This window comes from Mustela erminea, chromosome 5, assembly GCF_009829155.1.
Source record: "Mustela erminea isolate mMusErm1 chromosome 5, mMusErm1.Pri, whole genome shotgun sequence".
Taxonomy (NCBI): domain Eukaryota; kingdom Metazoa; phylum Chordata; class Mammalia; order Carnivora; family Mustelidae; genus Mustela; species Mustela erminea.
Window position 1 is genome coordinate 144404708 of NC_045618.1, and position 13591 is coordinate 144418298.

General features: G+C 39.4%; 1 protein-coding gene across 1 annotated transcript in view; it reads left to right on the forward strand.

Moving 5' to 3' along the window:
- RCOR1 (REST corepressor 1) overlaps nt 1-13591 on the forward strand; it is a 121858-nt gene that overhangs the window by 71132 nt on the left and 37135 nt on the right. Inside the window, exon 3 of the mRNA XM_032345355.1 lies at nt 5070-5153. Within this exon, the coding sequence (XP_032201246.1) occupies nt 5070-5153 (84 nt within the window). The remainder of the gene's footprint in view (nt 1-5069; nt 5154-13591) is intronic.

Genomic DNA, 13591 nt, shown 5'->3' on the forward strand with positions numbered 1-13591 from the left:
CTGATTAGGGACCAGTGAATTAACTTCATAGGTCTGACCTGTAATTTGACAAACACTGCTGTTGTATGTATTTTATGTCTAGAGATGGATTGCTGGTTTGCTGGGTATCCATACTTCATCAAACGACGCCAACTTTCTAAAGTGGTTGTGCGAAGGTACATTCTCATTAGTGCGTTCTCTTTCTTCTCCCCTGTCACGGAAGCTGGTAATTTTAGTTTCCTTGAAATCCTTCTACTTCAGGTCTGGGCTTATTTTTTAAGGTTTTTAAAACGTGGCAGTTGACCTTAAACAAAGAGAGCAGCTTCACAGTTAGCACCCTCAGAAGGCATGAGTACCAATCCAGAAATTAATGACACTGCTTTGGGTTTTTTTGCCTTTTTTTTTTTTTTTTAAAGACTTTATTTAGTCATCTGACAGAGATCACAAGTAGGCAGAGAGGCAGGCAGAGAGAGGGGGAGGCAGGCTCCCTGTCGAGCAGAGAGCCCCATGGGGGGCTCCATCCCAGGACCCTGAGATCATGACCTGAGCTGAAGGCAGAGGCTTAACCCACTGAGCCACCCAGGCGCCCTACACTGTTTTGTTTTCATCATATTTGTATTCTTCAGTTTACACACAGTCTAAATTGGTGTACTTATTGTGAATGTTGAAATAAGCATAGTTGATACAATCACCATCACAGTTGGGGTACAGAATAGTTAAATCTCTTCAAAACATTATCTTGTACAGTTCTTAGCCTTCCTCCTACTTCTAACCCTTGGAACATTGATCTTTTTCCTAACATTATAGTTTCACCTTTCCCAGAATGTCATACAAATGGAATCGTAGAATATGTAACCTTTGGAGACTTGCTTCTTTCACTGGGTGTGATGCGTGGGAGATACGGCCGTGTGTCAGGAGTGTGTTTGTTTTTATTGTTATGTAGTATTCCAGTGTAGGAATGCCCATTTTGAATAAAATTTTTATAAGGTGTGAAGTGTAGGTCTAGCGTTCACTTTTCTTTTCTTTTTTTCTTCTTTTTTTTGCATACGGAGATCCAGTTGTGAAAATCCCCTTTGTTGAACTGAATCCTCTCTGCATTGAATTGCTTTTGCACCTCTGTCACAAAGTGTTTGACCGTATTTATTTATATGAGTCTGTTTCTGAACTGCCTCCTGTGCCACTGATCTGTGTATCTGGTTTTTTTTTTTTTTTTTTTTTGGGGCCAATAGCACACTGTTCCTTTCTACAGTAAGACAGCGGTGTGCAGCTTCCAACTTTGACATCACTGTTCTGGTCTCCCCTTTTACTCAACCTGTCTGTCCTTTTGTTTTCTATCAATGTGAACTCACAGATTGTTATTTTATTGCTGTTATTTAAGTTTTTGCTTAAGTTCTAGATTTGGCCTGGGGGAGACAGAGCCCATCATTCTTTGAACTTTTTCTTACCTGTTGGCATAACAGGATATCCTAGGGTCGTCTTATCCATTTCCTGTCATAGTCCTGGAATCACCCATTTCTCCAAGGAGACCTGGTTTCTTTTATAAGTGAATGGTAATTAGAATCGAGATACGGGAGCTAGGTGTGCTCATTATTGCTGGATTGCAGCAAGGCCCTCTCAGTGGACATCGAAAACTAGGAATTCATACCGTTAACCATCAAGTCCTGTCCAGCACTACAGAATTCTTTCTACCCCCCTCCACCTTTATTTGTAATCACTCAATACTTTGAGATTCATTTGTATGTTTAAATAGTTCCTTTTTTTTTTTTTTTAAAAAGAGAAGTTGCCAGGAAAAATTATTCCATTGAGTAGTATGTGACAATTTTAGGAGATTGCCACACTTCCCCCCACTAGATGTTCTGTTCCTCCACATTATTGCCAAACCTTGATATTGTTTGTCTGTCTCAGTTTTATACTCTTAATAGGTTTGTTTTGAAATTGTGAATGGTTTTAATTTGCCTTTCTTTAGTGACTAATTTGTATATCTTTCTGTTCCATGTGCTTATTTGCTGCCCTTATGCCTTCTTAGGAGGCATATTGGAGGTTTATTCAAATTTTTTTTGCCCATTTTTGTTCTTTAACAATATCATTTTTAATGTTGAATTTTGAGAGCTCTTTATAGATTCTGGATACAAGGCTTTATCAGATACATGATTTGTAATTTCTCAGTCTTTGGCTTGACTTTTTGTTTCCTTAAAAGGGTCACTTGAGGGGTGCCTGGGTGGCTCAGTGGGTTAAGCCTCTGCCTTCAGCTCAGGTCATGATCTCAGGGTTCTGGGATCGAGTCCCACATTGGACTCTGCTTGCCAGGGAGCCTGCTTCCTCCTCTCTCTCTCTCTCTGCTTGCCTCTCTGCCTATTTGTGATCTCTGTCAAATAAATAAAATCTTTAAAAAAAAAAAAAAGGGTCACTTGAGGAGCAGAAGTTCTTACTTTGGATGAAGCCCCAATTTATGGATTTTTTTTTCTTTTATGGATTGTGCTCATGGTGTTTTATCTAAGATCTTCTCCAACCTCAGCTCAGAAGGCTTTTTTTTTTTTTTTTTTAAAGGTTTATTTATTTCTATTAGAGAGCACATGGGTGGGAGCAAGGGGAGGGGCAGAGGAGAGAGAATCTCAAGCAGGTGGGATTCTCACCTGAGTCCTGAGCCCCACACAGGGCTTGATTTCACAACCCTGAGATTGTGACCTGAATAGAAATCGAGAATTGGATGCTTAACCAACTGAACTCTGCACGCACCCCAAGGTTTTTTCATGTTTTCCTCTAGCAGTTTTATAACTTCTGGTTTACATGTAGTTGTATCATCAATTTTGAGTTAATTTTTGTGTATTTGTATATGTAAAGTATGGACCCATGTTAATTTTTGAAATATGAGTATCCACTGTTCTAGCATCATTTGTTAAAAAGATTATTTTTCTCCATTGGATTTTGCCTTTGTGCTTCTGTGGATAATCGTTGACCCTGTATGTGTGGTTCTGTTTCCGGACTCCGTTACATTAGTTCACTTCCCTGTGCGCCGGAGCAGCACTGTCCGCATTACTGAATCTTAACCAGCTTTGAGCCAGTGGGCCTTCCAGCTGGCTCTGCTCAAAGCTGCTCTGGCTCTTTAGGTACCTTGTGCTCCTGTATGACTTTTAGGATGTTTTTCAGTTCCTACAAAAACGTGCTGGGATTTTTGCCTGGGATTGCAGTACATTTGTAGAGCAATTTGGAGAGAATGTTAATATTGTGTCTTTTGATCCATTTACATGGTATGTCTTCCCATTTGCTTAGATCTTTTTTAGTTTCTCTCAGAAATGTTTTATAGTTTTTAGTGTTTAGTTGTATCAGTTCCCTAAGGGGAGTAGGGATGAAAGGGATATTCTTCAGTTTTGATTTTTATTGACTTTTATTAACTCCTGAAAGAGGTATTCTTTAATTTTGATTTTTATTAACTATTTTGATTTTTATTTTCTAAAAATTATTGACCTTGTTTCCTGCAACGTTGCTAAACTCATTTGTTCTAGTAACTTTTTGTAGATTCTACACAGATGATCATGTTGTCTGTGAATAAGACATTTTTAATTCTGCCTTTTCAATGTGGATTCCCTGTTCCCACCTTGCCTGATTCATAGTGTCCACACTTTGGGCCTTTCCCTTCCACCATCCCATTGTTTTTCCTTAATGTAACTGCCCCCTAGATTTTGCCAAAAATCTCTTTCTTTATAAAACCTAGAACACACTAATAGATAAAATCAAAGGTTAGAGATCTGGCAGTTTCATAGAAAACGGGAATTCTTAAATCAGCTTTGTGAGCCTTTAATGGGCGTGCCCTTTCTCTCTCTCTTTCTCTCTCTCTCAAATAAAATCTTTAAAAAACGAAAAAGAAAAAAACAAAGGTAAGAATACTTTTGGAATGAATGAGTTTGGGCCTAACCAGTGTAAAATGCTTATTAGCGAGCCTCTTAATGTCTCTACTCCTCTGTACCTTTTGAAGATCACATTTAAATGTCTTCGTCGTAGTATATGACTGTTGCTTATGGTTAATCCAGTTATACATGTGAGCTCAACACCTGCCACTTTTAAACCTTTGGTCTACTATGTTGTATCATAGATATTCAGGAATTTGAGTACATTTAAGAAGTTTGCTTTCAGGGGCACCTGGGTGGCTCAGTTTGTTGAGCATCTAACTCTTGGTTTTGTTTCAGGTCATGATCCCAGAGTCCTGAGATTGAGCCTCATGTTGGGCTCTGTGCCAGTGGGGAGTCTGCTTCTCCCTCTACCTGCTGCTCCTGCCTGTGCTCTCTCTCACTCTCATAAGTAAAATCTTTTAAAATACAAAGAAAGCTTGCTTTAAGATGAAGTATTTTTAATGGTTATTCTTTAATAAAGTTGTCAAAAGAAGCTTTGGATTCTTCTTGTCAAGGCCCTAAAAAGTTACTCTGGCAGAGAAGGATAAAGGTCCTGAAAGCACACATGAAGTATATACTTTTTATTTTTATTTTTTTAAAGATTTTATTTATGTGTATAGCAGAGAGATCACAAGTAGGCAGAGAGGCAGTGGTGGGGGCGGGGGGTGGAGGTAGCAGGCTCCCTGCTAAGCAGAGAACCTGATGCTGGGCTCAATCCCAGGACCGTGAGGTCATGACCTGAGCCAAAGGCAGAGGCTTAACCCTCTGAGCCACCTAGGCACCCCGAAGTATACATATTTTAAAAGGATCTTTGAAGCTTCCCTTTTGGATGTCCCATGTCTGCAAGCAGAATGTCTTTGTATATAATGCCTTAAACGCCTGGCCAATGTAGCTGTTGTGCCTGAGTTCAGTCCTGACTACCACCTTCTACTAAATGACCTGTTTCATTTCTTCACCTCGCAAATGAGAATAATAAACCTGTTTGTTAATAGTAGAGGGCTTAGAAGTAAATACGTGTTGGCAGACTTGAGGGCCACGCTCACCCCGTGATGGTAAGGGCAGGTTCCATTGGGGCAGATTTCAGTAAAAGCTGGGTGGTGTTACCATGTTCCAAGGATTAAAAGACCAGAATGGTGCTGTTAATCATTGCTTATTATGTCTGTTAAATTATAATAAGAATTTTCTTTCTTTATTTCTCCCAAGCCAAACTAGCAAGACGGAGTCAAGAACGAGACAATCTTGGCATGCTGGTCTGGTCGCCGAATCAGAATCTATCGGAAGCAAAACGTAAGTTTTAAAGGACTTTTATTTTCCCTCTTTCTTCTTATTTAATGCAAAGTTTTAAAGTCAGTTTTATAGCTAAAAGTTCCTATACACATTTTAGTTTTCTTACATTTAAGTTTGAAAGTGTGCATTTCTTTACTGTGTCTTGTCATAAGGACTTAAAGATTTTTAACCAGTGGTTTCATAATATTCTTTTTTTTCAAAATGCTGTATAGGCTAATTCTGGAGTAACTAGGAGGAAAAGCTTAGAGTGGAAAGAAAATTATAATGCAGTGTAAAGCTCCCTCAGCTGGGAATTTACAGTTTTATAAATTTCTAATTGAAGGGTTACAAAGGGCAAGATGCATGTTATTGGAAACAGGCTTTATTTATACTGTAAGACTTCAGCCTAGCTAGAAGGAGACCTGTTGAACTGATTCTGTTTTATGAGTTTAAAATTATATTAGGATGAATACCCTGAGTTAATTTGAAAATTATTTTGGGGGGGGATAAGGGTCCTATAGCTATTAGTAATATTAATTATATATTTAGAGTTTAATTTTTCACCTTTTCTCTCCCCTCTGCTCAAATGATACCAGCAAAATTAATTTTGTATCAGATATATTACCATAAGTCTGGCATTTTCAAAGTTTTAATTTGCTTTGTAACTTAGAGAAGAAAAACTAAATTCCCTTTCGGAAAATTTTTCAGTGGAGGTTCATGGATGGAATTTATGGGGATTTGTGAACTTAGAAATCCCATGCAAGGTTTTTTTGGTGTATGTTTGTTTTTCTGGATTTTCAAAGGGGTCTTTAACAAAAATAGGTTAAGAATCAATGCTCTAAAATAAGGGTCAGGCTTGGAAAGCCACCAGTGGTAAATGTTATCAGGAAACTGTTCAATTGTGAGTAAAGGCTCAGATTTTTAGGCTTTGATCAGGATTTACCAAAGTGTGTTTTCTAGTATTAAAATAGATGTTGACCAGTTTCCACTGTCAAATAAGTATGAGAGAGGATATGTATTAAATATTCTCCTCTTGTATATTCAGTATCCATGTTAGCACATTTAAGGTGCAAAGAGCTCGTATGGTAAAGAAACAGGTTTAATTCTGACCAGAAACGATTATTTTTTGTACAGTCCCCTCCATGGAATACAAGAAATTCATCTACTCTTAATAATCCTGAATTTAGCAGTAATAAAATAATCTTAGTCTAATCTGATTTTAAGAATATCTTAATTTTGCCTCTATCAGGCTGCTGCTTAATGAGTTCATAATGAAGAACAAAATAGTGAAAGGAAGTGTGTTGGCACGGCTGGTGTCTTTCCTGTGCTGGGGAAGACCTTTGAAGTACTTCCTGTGTGTGTTTCCCCTTTGAGTACTCGCACTAACTTATAAACGCAATCTGTTCCTTTTTGAACATATTCTCTTTGACAGAAAGCTGAAAATCTGCCTCCCTGTAATTTTTAAACCTTTACTTTTCTGAACTCTGCTAAATAGGTCTGCTTTCTGACGAGTCTTTCAGATGTTCCGTCGTCCCGCCACCTTGACTACTGTGGTCCAGGTTAAACCAGCCTGGTTGTTTCAGGTGTTTTTCAGATGGTTTGATTTTCGGGACTCTCTTTTGCACTACTGGTATGTTCCAGCCAGTTGGTCATAGTCCCCATATGAAATGATGGTACCCAGAACCAAATATCCAGAATCATGAGCATTCAGTTAAGCTTTGTGGCAAGCACAGCACTGAAATGCAGTCACTCTTCACAGCAACCCAAGAGGAAATTTCTGTCCCCATTTTGCAGATGGCATTCCACAGTCAAAGAGGTTTATGAGTGGTGAAGCCAGTAGCAGTATCCAGGTGTGCTGATGTCACCCTGCTCCATGCTCTGAGTGCCTCTCTCTGGGAGAACTCGTTAACTCTGTGTTCTGTGTTTCTGCCATGCTCCTTCGGTTCCTGCAGTTCACAGTCAGTCAGTGCCCTTTGTGCTTGTGTTACCTGTTGACATCTGTGGAGTCGGAATGTCATTTTGATATTCTCTTATTTTTCCTAGACCTGGAAGAAAAGAGCAGAATGTGAAAAGTTAGTTGATTTTTAAACAGTGGTATTGCCTAAAATAAATTCGCAGTTTTAATGGAAGCCTTTAAAACTTGAAACTTTTAAAGCCAATATGCAAGTAACATTTCTATATTGTTGAGAGTTTAGAAGATACAGGAAATTATAAAGAAGGATCAGCTCACACCTTATTCCATTACCCAGAGATAACTGTTGTAAACGTTTTGGGATTTTTCCCAGTCCTCTTTTTTCTCTCTTGTGTGCATAATTGAGGTGATGTGGTTGTGTATATGTCTGTGTATTGTTTTTCTGATACTGACCTAAGCATTTCCCACACTGGTTGTTAAATTACCATGTCCATCATATGGGTAGATGGATGTATTTATTAATCTCCTTCTCTTGAAAATTTACATTGTTTCTGAGTTGTTGGCTGTTATAAAAGAAAGCTGTAGTGAAATGAAACAAGATGAAACCAGAGAGAGACAAGCCATAAGAGACACTTAATCTCAGGAAACAAACTGAGGATTGCTGGAGGTAGAGAGGGGGTGGGAAGGATGGGGTAGCTGGGGGGTGGACACTGGGGAGGGCACGTGCTATGGTGAGTGCTGTGAATTGTGTTAAGACTGATGATTCAGGGGCGCCTGGGTGGCTCAGTGGGTTAAGCCGCTGCCTTCGGCTCAGGTCATGATCTCAGGGTCCTGGGATCGAGTCCCGCATCGGGCTCTCTGCTCAGCAGGGAGCCTGCTTCCTCCTCTCTCTCTCTGCCTGCCTTCTGCCTACTTGTGATCTCTCTCTGTCAAATAAATAAATAAAATCTTTAAAAAAAAAAAAAAAAAAAGACCGATGATTCACAGACCTGTACCCCTGGGGTAAATAATACATTATATCTTAACAACAACAACAACAAATTTGAAAAAGAAAGCTATAGCGAAAAACTGACTCCTAGAACTTTTCCTCTTTCCTTTTTTGTTTTTGTTGTGTTTTTAGTCTTTTCTTAGGATGCGCTCTAGGAATGAAGTGTGGGGTTTTCGGGAAGTTGCCCAGACGCTTCGGGGTGAGGATGTCAACACGATGGGGTATCCTGACATGACTTAGGTTCCGCTTAGTAGGCTCCTGTTTGTGGAGCTTTGGGAATCCTCCAGTCCTTGTCTGGTAGTCTAATCCCCGTTAGGCCTTACAGTGTGATTGTAGTGTGAATGTGGGCAGGGGTACAATTTTTTCCATTTGCACACCTATTATTTCCCCTCAGCTCCCTGCCCTACCATATATGAGCAAAAAAGAAGCCTTTTCTTTTTGACGTTTTTCATTTTCAAAGAATATGTAATACGTCTTGGTTGTCCAGCATTGGTTCTCACTCTGCGTAGGAATAGGAGATTTGGAACATGTTTAGATTGTTGGCAAATACCCCTCATGTTAAGAGACCTGTAGATCTTTGGTTTTTTTTGCGTTGGTTTCTTTCTTCTCAAGTAGCTGTTTTAGAGCTGTGCTTCTTAGTGTTACTGCAAGTTTGCAAAATTATTTTGTGGTTATTAAAATGAATGCTGTTGTAGAAATTTCATACAACACAGAATATATAATGTAGACAATTATCCTCATAGTCACTGTGTATAATATATGTACTTCCTTTTTTTTTAAAGATCATTTATTTATTTCTTTATTTATTTGAGAATGGAGTAGAGAAAGAAAGAACTTGAGTTGGGGGGAAGAGGCAGAGGGAGAGGGAGAAGCAGACTCTCCACTGAACAGGGACCCTGATGTGATTGGCGGGTGGGGGACACAGTCCATCCCAGGACCCTAATCATGACCTAAGCCAAAGGCAGACAGTCAATTGACTGAGTCACCCAGGCGCCCTCCCCAATATTTTTATACATATTAATATGTAAATTTTTTAATCACGAAGTATGAGCTTTTCAGCAGTTTGTTCTTAACAATCTATCTGGAACTCTCTTCTGCCTCAGTACATTTACAGTTACCTAGTTTTTAAATAACAAGTAATGGGTGTCCCGTAATTTAATCATTTTTACAAAATTGAAGTATAGTTGACACACAATGTTATGTTACTTCCAGATGTACAATGTAGTGATTCAAGAAGTCTGTGTACGTTACATTGTGCTCGCACAAGTGTGGCTCCTGTCTGTCACCGTAAAATACTGTTCCAGTACCACCGGCTGTATGCCTTAGGCTGTGCCTTTTATTCCCATTACTTATTCATTATGTAACTGGATATTTGAAGTCTTTCAGTTCTTCTTCCTTGTTTAAAGTTACTTAATTGTTTTAAGTTTTCATTTTAATCACCTGGTGCTTATTGTCCCAACGTGTCCATCACCTATTTTCTTGCATCGCGCTCCCCACCCCCCACTCTGGTAGTCATCAGTTCTCTATAATTAAGAGTCTTTTTCTTGGTTTTTAAACTAAAAAGCTGTAGGGATGATAAATCTGTAGAAATAGAGTTCCTAGGCCAAGGGGCAAATACATTATTTCTTTTTTCTTTTTTCATTTTTAAGAATAGATTTAATTTCTAGAGTAGTTTTAGGTTCACAGCCAAATTGAGTAGAAAGTACAGAGATTCCCCAGATACTTTGCCCCACACGTGCACAACCCCCTTACCCCCCACTGTGGACCTCTCCTACCAGATTGGTCAACTTGTTACCAGTGAACCTACATTGATGCATCATTGTTACCCAAGTTTCCTAGGTTACATTAAGGTTCGTTCTTGTGTTGTACATTCTGGAGGTTTTGACAGATGTATAAGGACATGTATTCGCTGTTATAATTTTGTACTGCATAGTTTTCCTGCCCTAGAAATTCTCTGTGGTCTGCCTATGCATTTCTCCCAGCCCTGTAACTCTTGGCAACTACTGATCGTTTTACTGCCTCCATAGTTTTATCTTTTCCAGAACTGACATTTACCTGGAAGGAAATAGTATGTAGCCTTTTCAGATTGGCTCTTTTGACTTAATAATAATATACATTTGAGCTTCTATGTCCTGATGGCTCATTTTCTCTTTGGTGCTGAACAGCATTCCATTATCTGGATGGACCACAGTGTGTTCACCCGTTCACCTACTGAAGCACATCTGGTAGCTTCCAAGTTTTGGCAGTTATGAATGTAACATAATTTATTGCTGCTATAGACATGTATATGCAGGTTTTAGTATGGACATAAGTTTTCAGCTCTTTTGGGTAAATACCAGGGAGCAGGATTGCTGGATTATATGTTAAGAATACTTTTTAATTTTGTAAGAAATTGCAAGACTGTCTCATTTGATTTGATTTGAGAGAGAGAGAGAGAGAGAGAGAGAGAACAAGCATTGGGGAGGGGCAGAGGGAGAGGGACCCCAGGATCAAGACAGAGGTGAAGGCAGATGCTCAGCTGACTGAGCCAGCCAGTTTCCTGCACCCCTTTTAAAATTTTATTTATTTATTTGAGAGAGACCAAGACTGTCTTCTGAAGTGGCCGTGTCCTTTTACACTCCTGTCAGCAGGGAGTGAGAGTTCCTGTTGCTCTGGGGAGTGTCAGTACTTGCCGTTATCAGTATTTTGGATTTTGGCCACTCTGAATAAGTATATGTTTTATTTTCTTTTAAATAAAAAAATAATACATGCACAGAACTTAAAAATATTCTACATCTGTCAAGTTAATCAGTGTTATGTTAATATTCTGGGCATCTTTTAGTCCCTATACACTTCTTTTTTTTTTTTTAATATTTTATTTATTTATTTGACACAGAGAGAGAGAGAGAGAGAGCACAAGTAGGCAGAGAGGCCGGCAGAGAGAAAGGATCAAGCCCAATGCAGGGCTTGATCCCAGGACCCTGAGATCATGACCTGAGCCGAAGGTAGAGGCTTTAAAAAAAAGTAAGTGTATAGGCTTTAACCCCCTGAGCCACCCGGGTGCCCCTATACTTACTTTTTTTTAATGGTCATATAATATGGGTGTTTCATAGTTAAGCATGTGTAAGCAATGCTGCTGTGAACATCATTGAAATGGGGTTGCTGGGTCCAATGGTGTGTACATTTTACATTTATAGATATTTTCCATGTGTCATCTGAAGCATTAAAGGAGTGTGCTGCTTTTCCAGAGTGTCCCCATTATTGGGTATATTAATTTTTCTTAAGACTTTCTAAAAAATTATTTTAATTATGGTAAAATACATGTAAAATTTACCATATTAGCCATTTCTTTAATTCCAAGTAAATTTTATTGTGAAATTATAACAGCAAATGAAATATGTTGATTTATATTTTGATCTTAACCATTTTTAAGTGTGGAATGGTATTAAGTACACTCATATTGTTGTGCACCCAACCCCTAGAGCTTCTTTTCCTCCAAATATTTTATTTATTTATCAGAGTGGGCGGGGAGTGAGCGCACAAGCAGGGAGAGCAGCAGGCAGAGGGAGACGCGTGTGCTGAGCAGGGAGCCCGATGCAGGACTTGATCCCAGGACCCCGAGATTGTGACCTGAGCCAAGGGCAGACTCTTAACCGAGTCACCCAGGCTTCCCTCTAGAATTCCTTTCATCTGAAAACCTGAGACTGCGCACTCATTAAAGAACCCAAGTCTGCATTTTCCCTTCCCCCCAGCACCTGGCAACCACCGTTCTACTCTATGACTCAATGAATTTGACTACTCGGGGTATTTCATAGACGTGGAAGTGTACTGTTTGGGGACTGGCTTATTTTACTCGGCATAGTGTGTCCTCACGTTTCATCCCCATTGTAGCCTGTGTCAGGTTCCTTCATTTTTATGACTGAACAATATTCCACTGCACTCCTGGATAGACCGCCTTTGTCTCCATTATCTGTTGATGGGCACCTCGGTCGTTTCTGTGTTCTGGTTCCCAGGAATGCTGCTACTGTGACTATGGTGCACAAAGGCCTCTTCGGGGACCTGCTTCTGTTTCTTTTGGTATATACTCAGAAGTGGAATTGCTGGATTTGATTTTTTTTTTTTTTTTTTTTAAATCTTTGGGGGACACCACCATCCTATTTTCCGCAGAGGCTGTTATCGTTTTCCACTCCTACCAACAGTGCATGGGCTCCAGTATCTCCACAGACTCATCAGAACTGTGATTTTCTGTTTGTTTGTTTGTTTTTTAATAGCATCTATCTTAATGGGTATGAGCTGGTGTCTCACTGTGTGGGAACATTCATTGTTTCTTACATTGTGCTGAACGGGTAGAAGAGGACTCCGTTGCTTGTTACTGAGGAGCGAGTGTCTTCGTATTTTGACCTTTTAATTCTTCTCTAAATAGCAGTTAAATCTTACCTTATTTTTTAATTTGTGTTTTAGAATTATATATACTTAAATTTATTAACCTTGTTTGTGGCTTGTAGTATACCGTCATACCGAAAAAAGCCCCCCCCCCCCCCCCCCCCCCGTGTTGCAGACATAGAGACCTCCGTGTCTTCTGCCTTCCCCTCCTCCTCCCTTCTCATTATGCTGCTCCAATCTGGGCCTATTTAATTCTTTCCCCTTTCACTTATATTAAACTTATATGTTTACTTTGGTCTATATCTGGACTCTTGATTGTGTTTCATTGATTTGTTCCCTGATTTGTACCATTTTTATTCTTCTTGGTGTTTCTGGCTCATGAATTTATTTTTCTAGGTGAGATTTAGACTCATAGTTTCACATTCTTTCCAAAAGTATCTCGATTGGGTTCATACTGAATTGAGCAGCTTTGTGTGCTTGGTACTGTAGCAGGAGTAGGGGGTTTAGGAAGCTTATACTCTAATGCAGAAAGAAGGAACATATAAACAAGTAATTATATATATTTCCTTTAGTCCAGTTCTTTTTTGGATGCCAAAAGTTGAGGTCTAGAGAAGTTAAATCAAATGCTTAAGATCCCACAGCTAATTAGTAGCCAAGTTTGGGCTAAACCTCTGCTCTCCAGATGGCATTTATTACACACATCTGCCTTCATGTGCTGCTTCATTTAATAAACTATAATTACATTCTTAAAGCATTAGTGATGTTACATGAATTGCTTTGGGCTGTGTCTAAGTAAAACTGCGGTGAGGGATCCAGTCTTTGGGGTATGCCTGGAAATGTGCCTTATAAAGATACCTTTCTTGTGGAAGAAATGTAAATAATTCCAAGTAGCATAGATGAGAACAATGTGATTAAATAGTTTATATTAAATAATGCTGGAAAATTACTTGCTGAAACAATGGCTTGAGATTTAGGGGGGACAAAGGAGTGAGTAAAGGTTGAAAAAGTGGTAGAATCTGGAGGTCGGGCAGATGGTGAGAGAAACTGAAAGATGTTCACTAATTGGAGATGAGGACAGTTAAGTTGTAATTTTAGCATCAGGCATCTCCTGTGTACTGTTAGTGCTCGGATGCCCCCCGGGGGAGCTGGCAGAAGGCGCTCCGTTTTCCTGGGCAGAAACAAGGGGAGCGCTGGAGC